This window comes from Maniola jurtina, chromosome 21, assembly GCF_905333055.1.
Source record: "Maniola jurtina chromosome 21, ilManJurt1.1, whole genome shotgun sequence".
NCBI lineage: Eukaryota > Metazoa > Arthropoda > Insecta > Lepidoptera > Nymphalidae > Maniola > Maniola jurtina.
In genome coordinates, this window is record NC_060049.1 from 4635932 (window position 1) to 4663710 (window position 27779).

The 27779-nt window shown below is 37.0% G+C and overlaps 2 protein-coding genes and 1 long non-coding RNA gene across 7 annotated transcripts in view; 2 read left to right on the top strand and 1 right to left on the bottom strand.

Moving 5' to 3' along the window:
- The window catches only part of LOC123876287 (protein goliath), a 97348-nt gene extending 83468 nt beyond the window's left edge, over window positions 1-13880 (bottom strand). For 3 of the 4 annotated variants that reach the window (XM_045922497.1, XM_045922493.1, XM_045922496.1), the window contains exon 1: window positions 13556-13880. The gene's annotated coding sequence lies outside the window, so the exon portion shown is untranslated. Of the gene's footprint in view, window positions 1-7059; window positions 7196-13555 lie in introns of all 4 variants that reach the window. The other variant, XM_045922494.1, reaches the window with a different exon arrangement.
- On the top strand, window positions 806-8763 carry LOC123876291. Its single transcript, XR_006798305.1, has 4 exons — window positions 806-1025; window positions 5084-5089; window positions 6806-6809; window positions 8752-8763. It is a non-coding gene; the product is annotated as an uncharacterized LOC123876291 (long non-coding RNA).
- A 1633-nt stretch (window positions 13881-15513) lies between the features above and the next one.
- LOC123876283 (protein mini spindles) overlaps window positions 15514-27779 on the top strand; it is a 33754-nt gene continuing 21488 nt past the window's right edge. For both annotated transcript variants that reach the window (XM_045922486.1, XM_045922487.1), the window contains exons 1-10: window positions 15514-15688; window positions 19163-19380; window positions 20971-21101; window positions 22057-22301; window positions 22948-23111; window positions 23611-23849; window positions 24174-24368; window positions 25777-25957; window positions 26410-26543; window positions 27338-27473. In XM_045922486.1, coding sequence (XP_045778442.1) covers window positions 19179-19380; window positions 20971-21101; window positions 22057-22301; window positions 22948-23111; window positions 23611-23849; window positions 24174-24368; window positions 25777-25957; window positions 26410-26543; window positions 27338-27473 — 1627 coding nt within the window. In that variant the 5' untranslated portion in view covers window positions 15514-15688; window positions 19163-19178. The remainder of the gene's footprint in view (window positions 15689-19162; window positions 19381-20970; window positions 21102-22056; window positions 22302-22947; window positions 23112-23610; window positions 23850-24173; window positions 24369-25776; window positions 25958-26409; window positions 26544-27337; window positions 27474-27779) is intronic.

The window sequence follows — 27779 nt, forward strand, 5'->3', positions numbered from 1 at the left end:
GCCAGTTAGCACTTGAGATTTCCTTTCCCACTAATGTTTAGCTGACAAGATATTCTGAGCACGAACAACTGAGTTGATATGACGCCTGTATGTCTGACTATGCTTTCTTTGTAGACAAAACAAGTTTGAGATAAGAAATCTATAAACTGACTAACTAAGAACATTGAAACTTACAAGGGTCGGGTTTTAAATACCCACATCACAGTAGATAATACATATTATTATATTGTTTAGTACAAAAGTGTGTGCAAAATATATCTTTGCGGTTGAAATACCGTGAAAAAGCTAGCAGGGGTAGGTATAAAGCAATCGCAAATTCAATAATAAATTAGAGATAGAAGCCAATCTAAAATAACGATGTTAGGTAAGTACCATCCACAGATCATTGAATAAGCAGTACATCGTTATTTTAGATTAACTTCTATTTCTACAGATTGATTATTATTTATTTATTATACATACCTATACTAGAGAGAGCCAGCAAGTGCCAAACCTTCGTTATTTTATAAAACGGAATTACGAAATTATTTTTATTATGTCATGAGACTAATTTCATGCCACTAAATTCGTAATGTAAATTCGGCTTTAAAGCTAAAAGTTTATCTGCGTACTGTCCCAACTACCAACACGGGAAACGATCAGCAACTATGAAGTTTGCGTCATTGGTGGATTTGGGTAGGTACAGGTTACAGGTAACAAAGATGTAAAAAAATCTTACTTCAAAATATAAAGTCAATTTTTTTTTATATTTACTTCGGAATAGTATTAGAAAGAAATCACGTAGGCAGACACTTAGGTTGAAATCTATAGAGCACACTCTGACTTTGCATAGACTTAAATTTCAGTTAAAACGAGACAGATTTATGCCATCGGTATAACGCTGTCTCGTTTTAACAGTGTTTTAAGTCTGAGCGAAGTCAAAGGGCGCTCTATAGATCACAACCTAAGTAGAGTTAAAAAGTTTCATAGTCCCTGTGTTGGGGAAAATACGCTGAGAGATTTTCAGCTTTTATAAAATATCGTAAGTCTAGCACTCGCTGGCTCAGATTTCACCATAATCTACATTTCACAGCTTTGATGGTTGGCCCTGATTTCTACTGCACCTACCTACATAAGAGATTGAAAGTAACAGACCTTGCATTATAAGCATGTATGTAATGCAATACCTTACAAGTCAATTAAGCCATTAGGTACATACCTACATAGAGATCGATAAATTAAGCAAATCAAATAATTATTTGCTATTTTATTTCTTCAACTGTTACGTATAGCTAATACTTATACCTTCTTTATATTTGTTTCAGTGAAATGGTTTGATTGATATACTTAACACCATTATAAAACAAACAGCGATATGAATTCTATACCAATGAAAACAAGGAATTAGTTTGTGAAGATGTGATGTGACACAAAAATTTTGATACGTACATTGTGATACGAGGGCGGTAAGTAGGTTATTACAAACGAGCTGACATTAGTAAGCCCGAGCCGCAGGCGAGGACTGCGATTAAACGCACGCGTTTAGTCGCAGTGTGTGCTAAGTCTACGTCAGTGTTGAATGCTAGCCTCTAACAAGAGAATAGAGCTGCTGATGACGTGAGAGTTAGAAAAAATAACCGGGGCCACTGAACAATAACAAACAGTTTATCGGATATACTCGATATTATTTCATTGGAATTCAAGGTTGGCTTTTTAACACAAATTAGCTCTGCCCAGTTGCTACCCGAATCCTCATAAACAGTCTTAAATTATTGTGCTAATTGCTATGTAAATGAGTTTAAGTTAATTACGATTTTCTCTTCTCCTAAGATTGGTTCCATAATAATCATTTGTAACCACAAGTTATTATCATCGTCATAATTATAATAACCCCGACGCGTATCATATCAGGAGAACCAAACAAGGGACAGAGCAAATAGTCCAAAAAACCGATAACGTTGGGATCTCAAGGTGCTAGGCCTAGAATGTAAACGCAGTCTCGGCAGACCACTCTCTTCTTGTACTCTAGACGAGTTATTCATCATGTACCTACGTATACCTACATCTTATAACGAGATTATTATATTTAGGAGACCTTATTGTGTTAACTAATTAGTTTACACGATTTTTTACTTACCAATCTAGTTAGTGTCTGCCTACGCACTGCCTATACTGTGATCTGGTCTGCCCAACAAGCCAAGGTTAATCGGAAAAAATATATAAACATGTAAAATGCTTCAAGGTATAAAGATCGCTTCTGTACATTGAGCCCTTCACACGAGCGTTATGAAAGCGTTGCGTTAAAACCCGGCGGTGGCGGGTATTAACGCTGTACGCGTTAAAAAAGCGTTGACGTGTGAACAGATACTTATGATTTTTTATGCACAATAGTTTTTGATTTATCGTGCAAAATGTCGGAAGAAATACCCGAGTGCGGAACACTCGGTGCGCGAGTCTGACTCGCCCTTGGCCGGTTTTTTTATAATATTTATATGGATTATAATAATAATGCATGACTTTTGCCATAGAATATTGCTTTTCGTTTTCGATAAGGAAAATTGCAAAGCGAAAACCTTGGTTTTAGATTTAACGACCGTTTTATAGTTTCTAGTTTGTAAGCAACAAAATCGGTCAAGTGCGAGTCGGACTCGCAAACGAAGGGTTCCGCGCCAATTAGGAATTGCATACTACCATTTAGCAAAGCTGTTAAAACAGTCAATAGGTAGAACAAATTACATAATCAAAAAAGGTAGAATTAATTTTAGCAAATTTTGCCATTATAATGATTTTTCAGAACGAAAATTCCTACCCTTGCATTTGCATTTCACTTCCCTAGAGCCAATAATCTATCTGATAACTATGTATGTACTGTAAATATATCAGTCATTTATTTGATAAACTAACTTAAAACCCGCAAAAATTGTCAACTGGTGGGCCATTGACCCCATATTGATTATTCTTTAATTCGACGAATTGCAAAAGGTGAATTAATTATGTAACTATGTAGTTAGGTACTTAGTTGAAATCAAGGTTGAACTCAAAACGTTGAACAAAAGCAGCAAATAAGCTTTTACAACTGTACCTACTGTATGCGTATTTCTTTTTAACCCTCGACTCAAAAAGAGGGGTGTTATAAGTTTGACGTGTGTATCTGTGTATCTGCCTGTGGCATCGTAGCTCCTAAACTAATGAATGAACCGATTTTAATTTAGTTTTTTTTTTGTTTGAAAGCTGACTTGATCGAGAGTGTTCTTAGCTATAATCCAAGAAAATCGGTTCAGCCGTTTGAAAGTTATCAGCTCTTTTCTAGTTATTACTGTAACCTTCACTTGTCGGGGGTGTTATCTCTTAAATGAAGAGTATAATAATATACAGGGAAGTGACAGCACCCCTATTTCTAAAATGCAATATTATTATACTCTTTGCTCCTGAAGTATCGGCCATACACGCCACACGCACGTCTGTCTCACTTCCTAACCATATGTCATGTGTCCGCTCAGCTGGAGAGGGTTGTTCTGACCCTTGATCACTCTGCACTGTGTGGCGTGTAGGAACGAGACGACAGGTAACACCTCCATACTTTACAATAACTAAGTCTGGAATCAGTCAAAGAAGTAGACAATCGTAACATACCTTATATCGTATCTTTCGGGGTTACTTTCATTACGGGTCAGTCAAGCATAAAGTCAGAAGATCCATGATTCATCTCCTTTGAAAATAGATTGAATTATATATCCTTTTAGCATTATCACAGGGGGCCGTGACTGTACATACCTACCTATATTCGTCATCACCACATGTTGACATAGTAAAAAAAAAAGTAACGCGTTATGTTTAGATTAGATTTAGTGCGCTTTGAAATGTCACACGCAGAGTTTTATGAGGCAAAAATAACTTTGTAATAATTTCTTATAATTTTACTGTAGGTAGGTACATCTAATAAATACAAACATTTAAAATAACCTACTTTACTGATGGACAAATAAATATATTTAAGTACCTCTAATATCTATTGCGATATCCTTTGCACCATTTTGGTTGCCTGGAAGAGATCGCTAGGTAGCGATAAGGCCACCAAATTGTATCCGCCTATATTTTTGTTTTGCTTTGTATGTGTTTTTCTGTACTAATTTTGTGGTTTACAATAAAAGTATATATTCATTCACTTACAAGTTCAGAAAATATGCAGCGTGCAAATGACCCCACACATTACATGGTCATGGCACTGGTGCTATTGTCTCTCTAAATTGCTAAGCGCCAGCTCTTGCACGGTAATGGTAAATAGATAATATTATTACCGTGGCTCTTGGGTTACCTGCGCCGTGTAGTGTGGACTGTGGACCACCTACTACGTGATATGTGTGTGGAGGGTTTGTGATTTTGATTACTGTCTTCTGTCGAGTTTTTATTACAGAACATTGATTGTGAAAGAATGACTTGCACTTGTCCGGTTTTTCTAATCATCATTACTTATTTATTGTCTAAGTGTAAAAATGTGTGAAGTTTATTATCTAGAGAAACCGTTAGTGTAAAGAAATAAGGAAATAGATAAAATACGTAGCATCAAAACCTTCATTAGTGCCCTTGGTACATGTTAATGAAATTTTTAAGCCCGTATTTGTTTATTATGCTAGAAACTGATAAGGTTTGACTAACTAGAGTAATTATCATTTTCAACATTTTACACGTATACCTATTATAGAGAGAGAGCCAGCGCGTGCCACACCTTCGTTATTTTCGAAAAGCTGTAAGTTTATCTGCCTATCGTCTCCAACACAGGGAGGATCGATCAGCGACTTTTAAGTTTGGATCATGCTGGCTTTGGTACATAACTGGTAATAAAGGTGTAGAAAAACTTATGTCAAAGTGTAAAGTCTAACTTTTACACTATATGTATACATATATATGTATTATAATTTTTTTTTATTATATTTTATGTTTATTTATTACTCAGGGACTTCAGGGATTAACTACGACATATCTAAACCCTTATTAAAGTGTTAACTTGTTAAAACCGAAAACACCGGATGCGGTAGGGATAACACCTGACATATCCCTGAACTTAACTTATACCACTTTACAAACAAAAGGTGCCATCTTTGAGGTCACTGTACTTCCGCTAACTATAATAGTACATTTTACAGCCTACAGGAAGTCAAAGTAAAATTTATGCGCAACCGAACGAAGCCTTTTTCCTCCATACCACTTTTGTTCCTCGTAGGTACTTATATATTTTTAAAAGTTTATAAATAAAGAGACATCCTGTTTTACTCATCAATATTTTGTCCGTTATTTTTTAACACCACTTTGACATTGAACATAATTATTCTGTTTATATTTTTAAAGACGCCAAAACCAGATAAGATTGAAATGATGGTGGTTACCACAAATCTAACAAGTGTTAATTAAAAATTTATAACACCCCCGACAAGTGAAAGTTACAGTAACTAGAAAAGAGCTGATAAGTTTCAAACGGCTGAACCGATTTTTTTGGATTATAGCTAAGAACACTTTCGATCAAGCCACCTTTCAAACAATAAAAAACTAAATTAAAATCGGTTCATTAGTTTAGGAGCTACGATGCCACAGACAGATACGCAGATATACACGTGAAACTTATAAAACCCCTCTTTTTGGGTCGGGGGTTAAAAAGATACTATAGAAATAGCTACTTGTAAAAGGAGAATTCTACCTATAGGAGATATCTGGGTAGGTATTTACTTGATGTTCTTCTGCAATCTAAGATACGAACATACCTGTGGTAGGTACATACTTTGATATTTCGCCGGCGGAATGTTTGATTAGGTACAAGATTAAACCTTATCATAATAAGTCCAGTCATGTTTTAAGTTTCCTTTGTTTTTTGTTAGGCACTGACTAGCTATTCAAAGGTTTATTGTTAGTTTTGTTTGTATATATTTGGGTACTTTTGTGTATCATACTACAGTTTCAATAATTACCTAGTATGATGATACTTTTACAGCCTTTGTGTGACTAATTTTTATAAAATTAACAACAAAATTATAAATACGATACAGCGTGCAAACACGCAGTTGAAAGATGACAGAAAAACTGTAAGAAGTAATGTGATACCGACCTTATTGGTAGGTACCTACTAGTTCCATTAATGTAGTAAAATCATAAGTCCAAAAACTAACTTTGTAGTTAGTTTAGTTCCTATTCTTTAGTCTGCGATATGAAATAAGTTAAAATTAAGTTATGTATGTATTAAGTACATAAACACGGATGAAGACTCTTCAATAGATAACGCGAGGGCCGAGGTAATTAATATAAACGACAAAATATGACGATATTCATTAAAATGTATCATTATAGTTTGTTTACGCAACTCTAAATTTAGAGTCATTAACCGAATAAACAGGAACCATTGAACCGTACGAGATAAACTCGAACAGAGTTTAAAAGTTTATAAGCCCCTACATAGACAGACATGCCGACTTACATCTCTTTGTCCCAACAAGTCGGCTACTCAAACTAGACAGGGTTCACTTGGCAGTTGCCGGGTATTGTACTTGAACAGTGGCGCCACTGACTGACTGACTGAATAACATAAAAAGCCTATCCTGGTAGTTACTATGACTCGCTTGAGGGTTCTCTCTTTAACGTAGACCAGCCCACTGAGATAGGATTCGACTTTCAACGGGATCCACGCGGTTGAAGTCGTGGTAATCAGCTAGTTTACGGATAAATGTATGAGGTCGATATTGTTTTGCACTAGCTAAGTATTTACCCAACAAGTCACCTTTGGTCACCTGAGAAATATACCTACGATGACGCACGATAAAAGTTTACGTGATACAAAGAGAATCGTTTAAACAGGCCGTGGCGCTGTGCGAGCTAAATTGGACTTTAATACGTCGTTACAAGAGTCACTAATTTTTTAACCCCTTTGCGGAAGGATCAATTTATTACGAAATGGGGGAAATGGGTATTTCAGTCTTGGAAGAAAAGATGAGTTTTCCGGCTGGACCAGCCCAAAAAATAATAATTGGGGCCCTGCACATTAAAACCTCGCCCTTGGGGACACAAATAATTAAGTATAACTAATAAACTACCCACCTTATTTCTCTCAAATAGCGCAAGTCAAGACGAGTTGGTAGCCGACGTGTTGGCACATCTGTAGCAGGCTTTACGGCCGCTTTATCTGCCACTCAACTTTTACTGGCTGCACTGAGGAAATCCATATGTGTACGACCTAAATAAAAAAAATGCATCGCTTAGGCTTGAAATACATCGACGACCGAAAATCTTATCGCTTTATCTGATTATATTTAAGTATCTATGACATTCGCAAATATTTATTTTATTTGGCTATGCGTTGAATTAAGAGCCACTTTATATATTATAGGCACAAAGATATGGTCTTAGCTTCGCTACCGAGGGAATTAATTTCGAAAAATTCAGCCTTATTCCTTGTCTACACTATAAAAGAAACCTGAAAGCAAACTTTCTGAGTCACTCAGTAAGTGAGTCAGGGCTTTTTTTTATGTAGGTATGAGATTTTTATACAGTATTCCTTTGCACAAACAAGACACACATCCATGAAAGTAAATTTTTAATATTTTACCTACCAGATCACTTAGTAATAATAATTAACAGAGCAACGATAGCGCTATTTAAAAATGAGTTTACATTTGCACATATCTACCTAGCCGTAATGTAACCGCATGATTATTAAACTTGTTTATTGTTCATTTAAAAAACACTTTGTAGTTTATTATTAACTAGTTATTAATAGTTAATAACCATAATTTATTGATAGCCTACTATGAGTACTCATTTATGTATAAGTACCTACTTACTTAGTGCAAAACAATACCGACCTCATATATTTATCCGTAAACAAGCTGATTACCACGACTTCATCCGCGTGGATCCCGTTGGAATGTGTCAAAATCCTTTCTTAGGTTGAGATGTATAGAGCGCACTTTGACTTTGCTCAGACGTATGACAGTGTTAAAACGAGATAGCGTTATGCCGCTGAAATAAATCTGTCTCGTTTTAACTGAAACTTAAGCCTGAGCAAAGCAAAAGTGCGCTCTATAGATTTCAACCTTAGTGTGTCAAAGTCTGGAAGGTGTAGCCATCCTTATTTTATAGGTACATTAGGAATAGGATATATCGATATTTCGAAATGGATGTTTGAAGCAGGATGTTGCTTTCAGTAGGTAAGCCATCGAAGAGTCGGTTATGGGAAATGGGAGCGAGATCTCATTAACCTACTTTTAAGCTTTTATGTTCAACTCTAGATGATGCCCGCGACTTTAGTTTTAGGTTTAGGTACGCGATCTGGGTTTTTAAAAATCCTGCGGGAACTCTTTGATTTTCCGGAATAAAAAGTAGCCTACATCACTCTCCAGGTCTAACTATATAACTTCGATCCGTTGCTCTATTATAACGTGATTGAAGAACAAAGAAACAAACAAAAAACAAGCACACTTTGCATTTATTTTGTTCATTATATACTCTTATGTGACAACCCTGCAAACAGCGGAATAATTAACTCGTATAAAATTTCTGTGAACTTGGAGGGCCATTCTTTCTTTCATTATTTCTACTACTTGACAAACGTGCACGCTTGACAAGTAGCAGAAACAATGAAAGAATCTGTGGCACTTGATACTACCAGTACATACCGCAAATTTTGTCATGTATGAGTTATCCTGACAAATACTTATATCTGGAGGTGAGCGTTAACAACTGTTCCACAGTTTTTAACTAAAGCAGTGGTTATCGTTCTTTACTTTTAAGACAATGTAAAGAGAAAAATAAAGATTTTTCATTTTCATTTTTTTTCATCAAACTCGATCTAAGTACCTAGATTATACGTTACCTACGTTGTGAAGAAGTCACAGTAAAGTCACACAATGTCGACGAAGCCATAAATTTTCTAGTCACAAGTTTTTACCTAACTAAACTACCTATAAAGTTGTCAGTTGTCTAACCCGAACTCAACTAATTATCGTCCATCCACTCATTCCGTCTGTACTTAATCCGATTTTCACCTGAGCAGCGAATAGTATTTAAAGACGTCCTAACAAATAGAATTATGGGCATGCGTATGGGACATGTGAAACAATAATTGAATCAGAGGGGAATCCTAAGCAGTGCTTCACACGAGGCCTCAATCTAATTACCAAGAATAGCTGGTGGTAGATTTTCTTTAGACCCTACTTAGAGAGTTTAGCACTAGTAAACTAAATAGCCTACCTAGTTTCGCTGGCTCAGTGACCCCAAAAGGTCTCAGCCTGTGAAACTGGAAGTGGCGCAGGCGGCAGAACAGGCATAAATAGATATTTTTTTAGTCTCCTTAGTGGTGTTCAGCACTAGTACTTAGCCTACCTATTTTCGCTGGTTCAGTGACCCCAAAAGATCTGGGCCTTCGAAATAGAAGTAGCACAGGCAGAACAGGTATAAGTAGACTATGGTGGTACATTTTAGAGTCTTTAAAGAGGGTTATGGCACTAGTATTCAGCCTACCTAATTTCGCTGGCTCAGTGATCCCCAAAAGATCTCGGCCTCCTAAACTGGAAGTGGCACAGACGTTAGAACAGGCATAAGTAGACGCTGGTATTAGATGTTCTTTAGAGTCTACTGAGTGAAGTTTATCACTAGTAAGTTAAGTAAGTCTACTTAGTTATGCTAGCTAAGTTATCCAACACACTAGAAGCATGCCTGTCATCTGCACTGGACCTGGAAGACGGGAAAGTGTTCGGACAAAGGTAGATGCCAGTTGTATTGAAAATCTTAAAACGGCCCAAATAGACGCAATTACGACCCAAGAAAAACTTCTTATTCTTTTTTGTCACTACGCTCTTGACAGAGTGGTCGTGGTCTTCATTGCAGTGGCTGTGGTACGCTTAACCATGCGTCTCCATTCGCCTCTGATGGCTGTCTTTCCTTTGTTATGTAAGGGGGCGTCCATCGCAACCCTCACTTGGTCTGCCCACCTCATGGACGATCTACCACATGCTCTGGTGCCCTGTACTCTTCACTGAACTACTAGATTTTCAATGGAACAACTTCAGCTGACCCCAATTAATATGAGATCAGGCTAGTAAGGTCTACATGTCTATCATGTGCCACTTCTTGACAATTAGCTCTCCCGACGGTTTGCAGGTCTTTGCGTACAGAAGTACATGCCCAGAGTTGAACCTCAAACCCTTGGATATCAAGTTTTTTGCTAAGTCAGGCAGTTCCCCGAAAGCTTGTGTCACTATAAAACTAATTATTATTAAGTAGGTATTATCGTTAGCTGATATCGTGTTACTTTGCAGTTCGCACGTACTCAAACTATATACAGTTACTTTTCTTCGAAATTCTGTGTATGCAACTTGTCCCGTATTGCGAAAATAGCCGTGCAGCTCGTCACGTAGCACGGATATGGGTGCAATCCCCGCCCGCCATCTTCGCCGCGCCATATTTGTGAATCATGCGCAGCTTAAGGCCTGCACAGACTAGGGATTATTGTCCGCGGAGGACTAAAGTCCCTCGTTTCTTACTACGGTTTTTCTGCGTACCTACTTACTAACCGTTCATTGTTGTGATATGCAACACAGATCTTTAGTGATCCATTTTTTTTCCTCCACGGACAACAGTCCCTCGTCTACGCAGGCCGTTGAGAACTGCATCGCATAACGCACACGATGAACTAACCGAAAATCGTGGTAAAAGACGAAGGACTTTTGTCCTGACTTGCCCTGGACAATAGCCCCTCGTCTGAACAGGCTCTTAGGCTTGAAACACACAACGCGCAGCGGGACGTGGATGGAAACTACATGACAGGACGTCCGCGGCCCGCGTCATCGCATTGAACGCGCGCGTACGGATGGATGATACAATACGAGGAACTGTATGAAGCTGAATTATGATCTATCATCATTGCCTCACTTCTATCTAATTATATTAAATCCAAACATTCAAGTGTGACTAATTCCGTTGTTCACAATCTGTGCCACACTGCGGAACCGTTACGCGTTTCGTGTGGTTAAGGCTTTAATAATAAATCTTTCATTACACGTATACCTACAAGTAATTAGGTAAGTAGATAATCTGTATTTAAGTACCTATCCTTTCATAATATAATAATATGTCAGCTGAATCATCGAGGAATCGTTTATGTTGAGACTGCACAGTAGGTACTTGGCAGGAAATATTACACATCGAACTTTAGAAAGAGATACCTAATCGGCCGCTTCGGTTTTGTAGAGCTGTGTCTCTGTCCTTGAAACTGACAAGTCAGCAACAAAACGTAACATAGGTTTGAGTGACAGAGACTACGATCTACGAAGCTGGAACTGCTGATTAAGTATCTCTTTCTAATGATCCATGTATAGTCTTTCTTCCTACTGTAAAGTATCTATATCTACTTAATACCCTATATAGTATAGAAGCAGGCGTTATTTTGCGGAATTCCATGATATACAAGGAACCAAAAGCTTATTTTGCTATAATCCGCCAAACCAAAGAAACCTGTATGGTGCAACATGCAGCATGCGACATACACCGCCCGCCCTCCCACTGAAAAACATGCAGGAAAAGCCAGCCACCAAGCAAGCCACACTGTTGCTTGGTGGCTGGCTTTACAGGTTACAGGTTTCTTTGGTTTGGCGGATTATAGCAAAATAAGCTTTTGGTTCCTTGTAATACCCTATATTTCAACTGGCTGACTCGTCCCAATTTCGCAAACCTTCCTTGTCCAATGTTCTAAATAATGGCGAAGTCCACAGAAAAAATAAAACATTAGATCTTGCAAGACTCAGTAAAACTTCTTGAATTATATATATTTCAATCAATCAATTCAAAGTAGGAAGTGGATAGGTAGATAGTAGATACCTAATATTGTCCTCTACAAATATTTATTTTGTGGACAGGCAAAGAACGTGAGTTCTAAAAATAAACGTCATTGTTATTCCGACCATGATTCTGATTTATTTTGCCGATAACCCAATGACTTCCTATTTACCTACAACCGGTAACCCAAGTGACTTCCTAGTTGTAACCTACCTACAACCTAATCACATCTTCATTATGACTCATGATCAACCTGTCGCCGCCAGCTCACTACTAAGCACGGGTCTCCTCTCAGAATAAAAAGGGTAAAGGGTAAGATGAACCGAAATATATTCCACTAATATTATAAACGCGAAAGTTTGTGTGTATGGATGTTTGTTAGTCTTTCACGCAAAAACTTAGAATGGAATGGATGGAGTCTTTTTTGGCTAAAATTTAGAATGGAGATAGATTATACCATGGATTAACAAATAGGCTACGTTTTATCCCAGAAAATCAATGAGTTCCTATGGAATTTTTTAAAACCTATATGGCAAGGGTCGCAAGTGGAAGCATCCCACCAGAGCCAATTTAGACAATACTTTAACATTTTCCAAATTGCCCTGAATCCATTCCGGTTTGGAACAGGCATCAAACCAATTGGCTTATTCTATTGTACACAATCTCTTAAGCAAATTGACAAGTTTAACTCTAGTGCTATCCTTTTCCACAGGAAGCATTATGAAAGGGATATCAATACATTTAGAAAGGTCATTTTAGTTTAGAAATTCTATACAACAGAATTAGCAAAATTGGACCTCCTAGTAAACCCACTTACGAGATGACCTATGGCTTAAAGAGCCCAATCCCAACTAACACAGGCAGGTCGGTGCCTCTTTCAGCTCTTCTAGTAATGTATGACTGATGGTAGGCACTTTACTTAGATAACAGTAGGTATGAAATTATTATTGATCTAGCCAGCTTCGCTGTTACTACTTACTTCTGGATAAAGCAACTTTCTAATGATGAGTTTCAGAGTTTATCAATTAAGTACAAACAAACAAAGTTTGTTTTTGATTTCAAAATAACTATCATTTATTAGGTTCATATTATGATTAAATTGGGTGATAGCATAACCAAACAAAATTTATGCCCGTCTCTTTGGAACGTCTGAACCAATTTTATCAGTACTCTCACAGATAGATGGAGAATTATATGTGGAGTGATCTAGGCAACTTTTAATTAAGGAAATATAGGGGTTCCTTCGTAATAAATAAATAAAAACAGTGTATTTATTTAAAAAAAAAGTAAATCCAAGTGAACAAGTCTAATGCATTAGCTAGTTATGAATATTGTCATAAAATAATCTATTGATATTCGTGTAATGTGTAGATTTAGTAAAAGTTTCGTAAAAGTATAAAAGTTAAACAAATAGGTATCAGATGTCTCGGTCCGTCCGAAACATAGTTATTCGATGGTGACACATTATGAGATGTCATAGAATATGATAAAAAAATATTGACTCCACACTAGTATATAGATTACTGTGCTGAAAATCATAGTTTTTAAGTGAGATCTAAGACTAAGACAGGACCATAACAGACGTGAGACGATTAGGTACCTTTAATAATAAAACACGCTGCCTAATTTTGAACAACCCGACACATTTGGAAGGCCGAAGGCGTTAGTTATGATGAAACTAAATAAATTTTTCAAAATAAAAAACCGATGCATGGTATCAATGAATACTAATAATTATTATACAAAAATATAATGTACTTACAACATGAAGCATACTATGCAGGAACAGCTGTTAAAAACTCACTTTCCGACAATATTAAAATGTTATTCTTGCGTCTGTATAAAAACGAAAACACAACACAACCCGAATGTTTATTGTCTCATTCACTTTTTTTTTACTCCTATACAATTCCGATTAAAAATAAAAAAGCACAAAACGCGAATGTAAACAAAAAACACAATAATCTTTTATCAGTTTGTTGCAACTTGCAAGGCAAAATCTGCGAACGCACAGTAGTCACGAAAAAACCGCGACACACGTCTCGTCCCCAAACGTTCTCCAAACCATTTGAATTTTTTCTGAACGAATGAAAAACGAATACAACACCGTCGATGACTGACATTTGTATTCATTCAATCCTAGCAAATGAATGGAAATTGAATGGGAAATAAACAAAACAAACCATCCTATCCTAGAGATATAAGCAGCAAGTCAATGTAAACTGCCTACAAAAAATTATGCGAATGAGGATCTTTCCAGCGAACGTTCCATAAAATTATCATAGATGTCTCTGAAAGCATAGCTCGCCGCGAAAGGCAGAAAAATACTGTCTGTGCCCTTTAGATTGTTTTTTAACCGACTTCAAAAAAAGGAGGGGGTTCTCAATTCAATGGAATCTTTTTGCAGGTCATATCAATAGCATGGCATTAGCTATTCGCCAGTTTTTCGTTTTATTACTTGATCCAGGTGTCTAACCAGATCTTTATATGCAAGAGTAATAAGAATCCAACGTAGTGCAGTTCGATGTAAAGCAGAAAGAAATAAAAACGAAAATGACAAACAAGTCACGGTATAAACTACCAGTACTACGATAGTATAATCCATAAAAAATTACTTCTCATGTTGAACTCTATGGGCTTAGTTTAACTGGTTTTACGATGTCAACAGCTGTCATATCATGACGTATAAAAGTGTACATACCTATCTATGACAAAAGTACGGTTCACCCGAGTTCAATCGTACTAGAAATACGTTTGACACATAAAATGGTACCTACGTGAAAAGTCAGAGGGGTACATTTATCACTCACTAGCTGACGCCCGCGACTTCGTCCGCGTGGATTTAAGTTTTTGAAATCTCGTGGGAACTCTTTGGTTTTCCGGGATAAAAAGTAGCCTATGTGCTAATCCAGGATATTATCTAACTAGGTATCTCCATTCCGAATTTCAGCTAAATCCGTCCCGTAGTTTTTGCGTGAAGGAGTAACAAACATACACACACACACACACACACACACACACACACACAAACTTTCGCCTTTATAGTATTAGTGTGATACTATATTTGTTCACAGTTTGTGCGCGCCAGAAACACATATCGTCAAATCTTTTTGTTTTTCATTTAGATAGTCGTTGGATCGGATTAAAGAAAGTTATTTGCATTTTATACAATTAATACGGGAAAGACTTAACTATTTGGAACTCTCTTTCTAATAACATAAAAATAACCGAATCTGGTGAACGTCTTCCTCGTCGGAACTCATTATAAATAGGAAGTTACAAACAAAAATGTTCTATACTCAAAAATCACAGTGGGCGGCCTGTTTGCTAAATATGTTTCAGTTACTAACGTGTAGAAAACGACATTTTGTTCGTAACATGGCGCAGCGGACCCAAACGTAGTGATTATAATAGTCATACATACTCTTTGGCGGACCCGGTTTAACTTGAACGATCATAGTGAAAAGATTAATGAATGAACTGAAATTTTAGCAATGGTATTGCCATCATCAATAATGTTTTTAATCTAAGAATCCACTTCAAGATTTGATCAGTAAAATGACACTTATTTTAGTATTTTTGTTATTAGTATGAGTTCAATTATTAAACGAAATCAATATCTAAATGTTGTAAAATATATTATTTTTGAATATTTTATTTTTGACAGAAAAGACAAATTTGATATATTTTGCGAACTGGCAATATTCATTCATACGTCCATACTCCATTTCATATTTCATTCGCAAAATTAAAAAACGACGTCGAAAAAGAAGTCCTTTTTGTCGGTTTTACTAAAAGTTCTCGTTAGATAATGTGAAATATTTACGATTCATGTGGTTTAATTTCAATTTCACTGGTTTAATTATCCTGACGCATTAAGAACATCTGTGTAACGGTAAGTTTAATTGCATGAAGTAATTTTGTTTGTATCGTAGAAAGTGACCGTTGTCGGGCGTCTGCCCAAAGTATGTGATCCAGTTTTACATCTCGCTTTATATCCGCATATTCGATACGGCTATAAATGAAACGGCCCGTAATTAAAGTCTTTTGTGAGGTATAATAATCCAGGTAGCCATTCCATTAGCGCAAAGAAAGTTAACGTTGCCGTTCTGAATCATCAATTTTGTGCGTTTTACGTCTTTCTGATGCATTTCCTTCAATAATTGAGTGCCAACTACGCAAAACTTCATCTTTAAATCGTAAAAATTTATATATTTATGTCTCATAAACAGTAATAAAAAGTAACAAAACCAAAATTCTACCTATTGCTATAATGATTCCTTTGTAACAATAAGACTTCTTGCATTAAGCCATAAATTGGCTAGGGCTTACTAAGTTCTAATACCCAATATAGGCGTAATTGCACGATATTACATGCATGCTGCAGTAAATAGCTGCAATCCTTGACCTTGGTAGGGAATCACGTTAAAGGTCGCGCAAGATGCATATTTAGTGCAAAAATTGGTTTCATGGTTAACAAGAATCCTTTTTAATAAAAAAATTACTTACATATGCAAGACCAGGCTTCACCTTCGTATAATACACCTTTGTAACATTTCTGAAAATGTATATTTACTTATTATATTATATTATGAAAACAATGTGAATTTGGTTGTAAACAAAACCGATAGTATATTAAATTGTTGGGCTAAAATTATAGTTATCATTTTCAAATGTTCCCTACAGAAAAGGATTCTTTAGTAAAATAATGAAAGTAATGTTTAAAATATGTATGTATCAATCCATAGACTTAAAGCCAGAGAGTCACCAGGAAGTACTAAAAGTCTTTGAGACTTAAGCAGAGAGATTTTGTGGAGAGTGACAGACAGAGAGTTAAAAAAGTGGAAGAGGCTATTCCTTAACCGCATCTGGTGGATGTACTAGACCACTTCAACTCTAAAAGCTCTAGCTTTGTAGTGTTAACAAGTGTAAATTAAAAATTTATAACACCCCCGACAAGTGAAGGTTACAGTAACTAGAAAAGAGCTGATAACTTTCAAACGGCTGAACCGATTTTCTTGGATTATAGCTAAGAACACTCTCAATCAAGCCACCTTTCAAACCAAAAAACCTAAATTAAAATCGGTTCATCAGTTTAGGAGCTACAATGCCACAGACAGATACACAAGTCAAACTTATAACACCCTTCTCTTTGGGTCGGGGGTTTAAAAGTAAAAGTGATAATAATTAATTTATATCTCACATCTATGGAGTAGAACAAACTGCAGAAGCACAGTGAATTTGTATTTATGTAGTTGATTTTTTTTTAAATGAAAACAAAACATAGATGAGATGCCCACCACTTTAGGATGTTATGCCAAAGTAAATAAGCTGATGTTCCTCATGTAAATAAACTGATTCATGAGAGATTTGTATTGTTTCTTTTGTAAATAAGCTGAGTTTGGGAGAGAATCCTATTATTCCTTGTGTAAATAAGCTGAGTTTCTGAAAGTCCTATTGTTCCTTGTGTAAATAAGCTGAGTTTCTGAGAGAATCCTGTGGTTCCTCGTGTGAATAAACTGAGTTTCTTAGAGAATCCTGTTATTCCTCGTGTGAATAAATTGAGTTTCTCAGAGAGGCTCCTTGAGGCTTGTTCCTTGTGTAAATAAGCTAAGTTCCTGAGAGAGCCCTGTTGTTCCTTGTGTAAATAATATGAGTTTCTGAGAGTCCTTTGGTTCCTTGTGTAAATAAACTGAGTTTCTCAAAGAATCCTGTTATTCCTTGTGTGAATAAATTGAGTTTCTGAGAGAGGCCTCTCTTTCCTTGTGTAAATAAGCCGAGTTTCTGAGAGAGTCCTGTGGTTCCTTGTGTAAATATACCGAGTTTCTCAGATAATCCTGTTATTCCTTGTGTGAATAAATTGAGTTTTTCTGATTCCACTCGTAACTCGTTTCTTGTGTAAATAAGCTTAGTTTCTGCAGAGTCATTTTGTTTTAGTGTAAACATCCAAGTTTCTGAGAGAGACAAGTAATTGTTCTTTGTGTAAATATGTTGAGTTTTTAAAGAATCCAGCTGTTCTTGTGTAAATAAGCTAAGTTTGAATTTTTATCCATTAAGTTGCAGTAGATGTAATAGTTATGCAGTGCACCTTAAAACTCACCCAACTGTTAAGGTGTGTGTTCATGCTACTATTAAATAACAAAGACAAAGACCATTGGATATTATTAGATACAAACAGAGTGGCATTCCTACAGTTGCATGCTATGCATTATGTGCATAAATTTCACTGTTTACTTACTACATTAATAGTAATAGAAACCGGTATAAGAATTTACAAACAATAGTTACTTATAGTGACTTAAAGAGAACACTACTTTGTCTTTAAGCTGTGTTAAGTTTTACCAACCAGGATATAGATATTTGTACATAGTATAAAGTCAGCCCTTGTTTTCTCTTTGTAAGTGTTGTAAGTGCTAATAACGATATAATAAAGTATTCAACATTTAAGTTAACATTCACCACTCTTGAATAATGTACAAAATAATAATTGTAGTCACATAATCTTCGATTTTATAATATGCTTTTTAAAGGTCCATACCTAAAAGGAGCCAACGGGACTCTATTACCAAGTCTCTATAGTCCGTCCATCTGTCCATCTGCCTGGATATCTGTGCAATTTATAAACGTGTGTAAAAGCAAATCTAAAATTGACTGTGAAAGCTTATTATAGTTGTCAAACTAGAGCAACATTGAATCCAAAGAATGGTACTTCTTTTTATCATATAAGACGTCTGTTAAAGTAATTTGGGTTATGTTAACAACAAAATAAGAATGGTTGGACTCATCTGAAAGAAAGAAAGAGAAAACTTTTATTGTTGAAAGCATTTAGCAACAAGCAACAAAAATCTAATACTAGGAACAACAAACTTATGTTTTGTATAATCCATCAAAATAGACACATCTGGGACAATGTACAGTATGTTATATGCACTGCCCGTCTTACCACTACTAAACATACAGAAAAAACAAGCAATACACACAACCACCACACAAATCTTCTAGGACTTCGTCTGTGTTGGTGTTAGCTGGCGGGCGTGCTCTGCCTTTTTGGAGTGTTTTTATTGTTAAAACTGACTAGAAAGCGCTCTAAGGGGGTGCCGTGCGTGTGTCGGCGAGCGCCGGCACGGACGGGGTCCATACTTGTATAGTTTAACTAAATTGTTACAAATAACTACAAACTTGACATTGGCTAATCTTTGTAAAGCCAGATGAGAGAGGAAAAAAAAAACTTCTAAAACATTGGACATACATTTCATCCTCAGGAATTAATTTTAAATTAAGCATTTTGATTCTTGTGTATCATCAACTTCCCGAAAGTAATGCCTGCTTCTATCCAATAAAAATCTTGAATTATATCATTTATTTTCAGTCACGAGTACTCCACCATGGAGGATGAAAATGAATATAAGAAGTTACCCACAGATGAGAAATGTGTTCACAAACTATGGAAAGCCAGAGTTGCAGGATACGAAGAAGCTATAAAACTGTTCAACCAGATCGACGACGAGAAGTCCCCAGAGTGGAATAAATACCTGGGTCTTATAAAGAAATTTGTAACAGACAGCAATGCAGTTGCCCAAGAAAGAGGTGAGTTTGGTTTTAGCTGTTTGCTTTGAAAACTAGTAACTGGTCAAATATGGGCCTTATTAAAGGTTCTGTACCTTTATCAATGATATTGATTTTTTCAAATGTCATTTTTGTGCTAGAAATACTTAGTTATACACTTTCACACACTTGTGAAAGTGTATAACTAAGACACACTTGTCTTCATTGTGTGTGCGTGCGTGTGTGTGTATGTGTGTGTACTGTGTGTTATCCTTGGTATAATCTACCTCCATTAGTCTATTAGTTTTTGCGTGAAAGAATAACAAATTGTTTGTTTGTTACTATTTCACGCACATACACACATTCATACATACACACATACTTTTGCCTTTATAATATTAGTGTGATGAGAAAGTGTGTCTGTCTACTGGCCTTTCAGGGCCCATCTGTTTAACCGATTTTGATGAAATTTCGCACAGAGATAGCTTGCATCACAGAGAAGAACATCTATACTTTTTGTCCTGGAAAATCAAAGAGCTCCAATAAATAACTTAAATCCACGTGGATGAAGTTGCGAGCATTATCTATTTGGTATAAAGATAGCTTGCATCGTAAAAATGGACATAAGCTACTTTTATCCTAAAAAATCAAAGAGTTCACTCAGAATTCTAAAAAAACATGTATACCTATCTGGACAAAGTTGTGGGCACCATCTATTAGTCTCTGTCTTGTATTATAAAATGATCCTTTTTTTTCATGGGTCATATGATACTTTCCATATTTTATAACAAAGTTAATTTTTTTTTTTGATAATTTACAAAGGCAAAGAAAAAATTTGCTCCTTTCTCTCTGGTGTAAAAAGTGGTATGATGTAATTTTTTTTTTATCGAAGAACATTTTTTTCTGATTCAAAATGATTCATTAAATTTCTAGTTAAATATTTAGCAATTGGGACACAAAGATTACTCATGTAATTCTATGGCATAGCAGTACTTTCAATTATTATGTCTGGTCCTCAATATAATGTTTATACAATCAAGGATATCCAGGAAATGCTTACTTGTTCTGAGAACAATATTAATTGATTGAGATAACCTAAATGACTCAAGCTAATATATTTCTTTGAGCATTTGGATTAACTCAAGATGCAAATGACCTATAAATGCCCCGTAAAATTAAAAGATAAAAAAACCGGCCAAGTGCGAGTCAGACTCTCGCACCGAGGGTTCCATAATTGAATATTTTTCCGACATTTTGCACGATAGACCAAAAACTATTATGCGTAAAAATCTGTTTTAGAATGTACAGGTAAAGCCCTTTCATATGATACCCCACTTGGTATAGTTATCTTACTTTGAAAATTAAAACACATTTTAATTTTTTTTTGTGATGTAACCACAAATTCACGTTTTTTGGATTTTTCCCTTTATTTGTGTTTAAGACCTATCTACCTGCCAACCATGACTCTAGGTCAACGGGAAGTACCCAATAGGTTTGCTTGACAGACCGGCAGACAGACAACAAAGTGGTTCTATATAAGGGTTTTGTTATTTCCTTTTGAAATACGGAGCCCTTAAAAGATTCAAATGGCGGGGGATTACTTTTGATGATGATTATGATGATTTCCACCAGGTTTGGAAGCGGCGCTCGTTTTCGTGGAGAACTGCGGACATGCAGGAAAGACGACGGGCGAGGTTATGTCTGGCATTGTTGCCAAGTGCATCGCTGCGCCGAAAACTAAGACAAAAGATCTCGCCTTGCAGGTACGTGAAATATTTGTTTATAAACTAGACCTCGACAGTCAGATAGAGAACTAGGGTTGATAAAAAATGACTGTTTAAAAACAAAAGGTAACAGTGTTTTTATGACATGATTGTCGCCAAGCGCAAGCCCATCTCACTATTTAAAAACCCCTGGATAAGTGAGTCTGTAAGAGTTAGGACTAGGATTTTCTTGTTTTTTTTTTTTTTATTCACTATAGGCAAGCGCTTGACCACAATCACACCTGATGGAAAGTGATGATGTGGTCTAAGATGGGACGCGTTTACCTAGAAGGTGCCTATTCACTCTTGTTTTAAAGATACCCGGATTGTAATTGGTAGGAAACACAGATCGCGGGAGAGTATTCCAAACCTTAGCCATGCGTATGAGGAATGAAGACGCAAAACGTTTCGTGCGTGTAGATGGAATGTCGACGACAGGATGGAAACTCGCCCGACGTCTTGCGGTTCGGTGGTAAAATGGTGAAGGGGGGACAAGATCGAAAAGTTCCTGTGCACACTCTCCGAAATATATCCTATAAAACACCGATTAACCGGCAACCTTACGGCGGTGATCTAGACTTTGAAGTTTCGCCATCAAAGGAGAGTCTTCGCCTATAAGTCTCCTAGCAAAGTTGTATAAAGAGTTTTCAGAGAACTCATAAATTGATGCCTTCATCCGCGTGGAAAGGGGTGTTATAAGTTTGACGTGTGTATCTGTGTATCTGTCTGTGGCATCATAGCTCCTAAACTAATGAACCGATTTTAATTTAGTTTTTTTTTTTGTTTGAATGGTGGCTTGATCGAAAGTGTTCTTAGCTATAATTCAAGAAAATCGGTTCAGCCGTTTGAAAGTTATCAGCTCGTTTCTAGTTACTGTAACCTTCACTTGTCGGGGGGTGTTATAAATTTTTAATTTACACTTGTCCTTTTATATATTTACACTATCTGTTGACAGATCACGCTAATGTACATTGAGATTGAAAAACACGAAGTAGTAGAAGAAGAGCTCCTAAAGGGCATGGAACAGAAGAACCCCAAAGTTGTAGCTGCCTGTGTTTCAGCCCTAAACTCTGCGCTCAAGCAGTTTGGCAATAAAGTGATAGCAATTAAACCAATGGTTAAGAAGATACCCATATTGTTGGCAGACAGGGATAAAGGTGTGCGGGACGAAATGAAGGCACTTGTTGTTGAAATGCACAGGTTTGTGAATTTATTTTATTTGTCACAGGGGTCATCTTTTTTACTGACTGTGGCGAAACCGAAAGGATGGGTTATGATTTTAGCAGTCTATGTATGTATGTTTGTATCCAGATTCTGTGTGTTCCACCGTAGCGCCTAAACTAGTAGCCCGATTTTGATGAATGAGGTGTTAATTGATTTGTTGTAAAGGTCCGGGTGACAGACTATATTTTATACGAAATAATGACCCAACGGATGTTATATCAAAATAGTGGGGGTTTCCAAAAATTATTTGTTGCTATTTTATCGAGTGGGGTGTCAAATGAAAGAGGAAAAAATTCTGAGTTCATGAATATAAATGTACGATAACATTAAAATATACAATGCGATAAAAAACTATTTTACTCTAACATTTCAGCGTTGATCGCAGTCGGGTTTTAGTTTTCAACTTTATCTTGTTATCATAACTAGATAATGCCCGCGACTTCGTCCGTGGCGCTTTATTTATATAGTTCAAATTTTAAAAAACTAATGATTTTAAGCTTATTTCGTAGTTTCGCGATTTACTATTCGTGGTATGTACTACAGTAAAATATAATAATTTCAAAAAGAAAATTTACTGTTATCCTATAATGTGAAGACATTTTATAAAATTATTTTATTTCAGATGGATTGGAGTAGCAGTGGAGCCTCACATAGCATCCCTTCAAGCAGTGGTGCAACAAGAGTTAAGGGAAGCTTTCAGTGGTTCCGGAGGGGCTACACCCACCAGATACCTGCGCTCGCAGCAAAGCAGAGTGCGGGACACACCACCTTCAGATGCTGTTGATGGTACGCGATTTTAATTGTGTAAACTTCCATTCAATGAAAAACTTCTTAAAACATAGAAATCGCTAAGGTTCATTTGGTTAAAATTGTTAAAACTATTTATAATGTAATAAAATTGGTGGTCTACAATTTCGCTATATAGAGTTTACACTGTATTTCTCTCTTTCTGCACTGCCAAGGGTTAGCATGTTTGACTGCGGATGACGAGATCCTGGGTTCGATTCCCGGGTCAGACCAAAAATAGCTGTTGCGTTTTTCCGTTAAAAAATTCTCAGTACTAGCCTGGAGTTTGGAAGTTGGTGGTGTGTCAGCCCCGTGCCTCTACCTTTTACAGTTCACGAGATACAGCCGGCTGACAGATGGATGGACAGCAGAGGTCTAGTAAAAATCGCATCTAAGCGCTGATTTCAAAAAATAATTATAGGCTACACTTGCAGTACTAGAAAGTTGCGCTGTTTTTAAGTCAAGAATTAAACTAATCTAGCATTATATGTTAATTTAGGTGGTGCAGATGATGACGATGCAGAAGCGGGCGGCGGGGACTCCCCTGACATGGACCCGTTCGAGCTTTTAGACCCAGTGGAAATCCTCTCCAAACTACCCAAGGATTTCTATGACAAACTGGAAAATAAGAAGTGGCAGGAGCGGAAAGAGGCGTTAGATGCACTCGAGCATTTATTGAAGCATGCACCTAAGTTGGAGCCAGGGGATTATGCTGACTTGGTCCGAGCTTTGAAAAAGGTATGTTATTATCAAATAGTTGCTTGTGGCCATTTGGACACTTCCTTCTCTACTTTGTCTATTTTGTACCAAAAACTTAAGTTACATTGAAAGACCAGGTGATATTTCTACCAGAAGCCCTAGAATGTCATAACAATTTTAAAATTTAAATCTTTAACGGTTATCGTCTGTTCAGCGGAATGGCTGTTCTGCTTGGCGGCCATTTAATATAATGCCACTTTACTTCCGAGTTTCGACCGAAAAATGAATTATGTACCTAATGATTGAATGAATTATGTACCTAATGATTGAATGAATTATGTAATTTTTTACTTTTTTTTCTAGGTGATATCAAAAGATTCAAATGTGATGGTAGTGGCTCTGGGAGGAAGACTGCTAGGGATGGTGGCGAGTGGTCTTCGAAATAAATTCCAGCCCTACGCAGTTGCCTGTGTCCAGGCTATACTGGAGAAGTTCAAGGAAAAGAAGACCAATGTTGTCACTGCACTGCGAGAAGCCATTGATGCTATTTACCCTTGTGTGAGTATAATTTTTTCTGACTGGCATTTTTTTGAATACCATTTTGGTATGGAATCCGAATGAATTGTTAGAATTGAGGATAATACATGATGTCTGCATAGATTTAGTTTTATATATTTTGCTCTGCAAACTCTGTTTTTCCGGGGAATGTCCGGGCTGTCACTAGGTTGCACCTAGTGACAGCTACTTTGATGCCGGGAAATATAATTTCAGATACAGTGTAAACCATGTAACGTCACTCGATTTAACGATAAACTCCCTAAAGCGTTGAAATCACGCGGCTTGTTGGTTCTGCTTGCCTTCCATACAATGATACACTTTGTATAGCATTACACCCACTCTGAATAACGACAACGATTAATCAACTGTGTACGTTCTTTTGTCGCTTTTATTATAATAAAATGCGCAGTACCTTCAGTGTCGTTATATAGAGTTTACTAGCTGATGCCCGCGACTTCGTTCGCGTGGATGTAAGTTTTTTAAAATCTCGTGGGAACTCTGATTTTCCAGGATAAAAAGTAGCCTATGTGCTAATCCAAGGTATAATCTCTCTCCATTCTAAGTTTCAGGCAAATCTGTCCTGTAGTTTGTCGCGTGGAGTAGCAAACATACTCACATACATATATACACACAAACTTTCGCCTTTATAATATTAGTGTAATTAGTGTAATGTACCTAATACTGTACTTCCCACGGGATTCAAAAATCAAAATCCACGTGGTCCAAGTCGCAAGCATCATCTGGTTGACTATTAACCATAAATAAAGTTCTAATACCATTACAACAACGAGATTACACCTTATCTCTTGTACAATAATGACAACAAGATTTAAGTGTTATGAGAAACTGTATCCCATTAGTCCAATCAGCGAATCCCATTATATATTATGACATGGGGTTTACTAAGCGTGGCCTCTTAAGTCGAGTGACGTAACTAAATACATACTAATTGTGCGTTAAGTAAAACCCATTAGGTGTAGAAAATATAGGAAATTAAAAGAGAAGCAGTCTGCAAGGCCTTGGTCCAACTCCCTAAGTGAAAAATTCTTGTTGGCTCTAGACAAAGAATTTCCTTTGCACCATAATAGGTACTGCTGTTTATTAAGAGTTATTGACAATGGCGGACCAAAAAACTAAAAAGTACGCAGTACAAAGAGCCATAGAGAAGAAAAGGGGAAGAACTCTTACTATGCAACAATTTTATAAACTACTATACCCCAGTCTAGTGGTATGCTAAGTTGGAAGAGTTATGGCAGTTTTATTAAACCCATTCCTACACGGCATCGTACTGGTACGCTAAATCGCTTGGTGGCATGGTTTTACCGGTAGGGTAGTAACTAACCATAGCTCTAACCTCCCAGCAGACCAGACCAGAGACTATAGACTCACATGGTAATGTTTTTTGCAGACAAATCTAGAAGCAATAATGGAGGACATGCTAGCGGCGTTCGACAACAAGAACCCGTCTATAAAGGCGGAGAGTTCCTTGTTCCTCGCGCGGGCATTATGTCACACACAGCCCGCAGCGTTTAACAAGAAACTGGTCAAGGCTTATGTGGCCGGGCTGCTGAAACTGCTTGAAAGTGCAGGTAAGACTAAAAATTAGATGTCATTGTTGGTGTCAGGCAAAAAAAAGCTCTAAACGACAGAGGAAGATATGTACTCAACATGGATATGTTATACCATACTGTCATCATCATCATCAACCTGTGGACGTCCACTGTTGGACCGTCCGTAAGGAGTGCCACCAGACCCGGTTCTCAGCCTTTCTCATCCAGCCACTTCCCGTCAGCCGCCTTATATCGTCGGTCCATCGTGCTGGAAGGTGTCCTACACTACGCTCTCTTAAACGCGGTCTCCACTCAATGACTTTCTGGCTCCAACGGCCATCGCCTCTACGACAGGCATGGCTTACCTTAACTGTACCATACCATAGTGCGCTTGTAGCCAAAGATTAATTTTAGATTAAACTTACCTTAAGCTTGAGTAGTTAATTTAAGTATTATACATATTGAAATTCTTTTCTAACTATTATATTCAGATCCAGCTGTAAGAGACGCAGCGGCGGAGGCCCTGGGTACTGCAACCAAGTTGGTCGGAGAAAAGAACATCGCACCACATATAGGAAAATTGGACAACTTGAAAGAGCAGAAGATCAAAGAGTTTGCTGACAAGGTAAGATTACATTTTGCTGATAGTGGTGCTAATTTGGGAGCACAAACCCTCACAAAAATTATAATCCAGTTTTCTTAAAGCTAGGGTGTCGAAATCACAGTCGCAATGTAACCATAGAATGGGAAACGTATCGTTTATTTTTTGGCAAAGTACCTTTAGTGATTAGTCTCAGGCTTAAAGCACATTGCGGAAGAGACGAAGCGAGCTTGCAGTTTATCGGTTGCTAGCTAGACATTAATCCAAACGTCGCGCTATGACGCGAAATTTTGACACTTAGACTTAAGTAACTGTTAGAATGAGACAGCGTTATATCGCTGGCATAAATCTTTCTCGTTTCACCTGAAACTTAAGTCTGAGCAAAGTCAAAGTACGCTCTATAGATAGCCTAATTGACTTCTCCCGCGTGGTTTTTAAAAATCTTGTGAAGGCTCTCTGATTATCCAGGATAAAAGTAGCCTGTGTCTGTCTCTGGGGTGCAAGTTTTTTTTTTTTAAAGAATATTAGCCATGTTAATCTGACTAATATTCCCCTTTCCCCTCCAACTAAGCACAAAGCTGCATTAGGAGTAGGTACGACAATAGTGCAACGGGTGGGGTTTGAACCGCCAACCTTTTAGAATTCAGTCGGCTTCTCAACCTGTTGAGCTATTGAGGCTTAATCTCAGTATTAAATATCGTCAAAATAGGTTAAGCGGATGACTCCTAAAAAGGTAACTGACAAACAGACCAGACTTCGACTAATTGTAACTTCTTGCGAAGCTACAAAGCCTAAAATAATTTTCGATCATCATACAGGCTGAGATCAAAGTGAAAGTATCAGCTCCGAAGAAGGAAGCCAAACCAAAGTCGGCAACAACCGCGACGGGTAAAGGAGACGGCAAATCTGCTGCCGGCTCGTCACAACCTAAACCTGTGAAAAGGCCAGCTACTGGTATGATATTTGCGTCGATTCTGATGTATTTCTCTAAACTAAATTTAAAGTATTTGCTTCTTTTTCTTTTAAATACTGGTAAAAAAGGACAGAAAAAGAATTTTAAGTCAAAGACTAAATTTTAGTGCTACTATAAATAGGCTCAGGCTTTGTATTGGCGTTCATTTGATTTTAGTCAGGTTAGGTTTCGCTTTTCGATATACATTCCACACAAAAGAATTTGGCCGATGAGACTTATAAAAGTGGTAGTATTGTACTCTATTAGGTGATGCCGAAGACACCACTAAGTTATATTATTTTTTACAG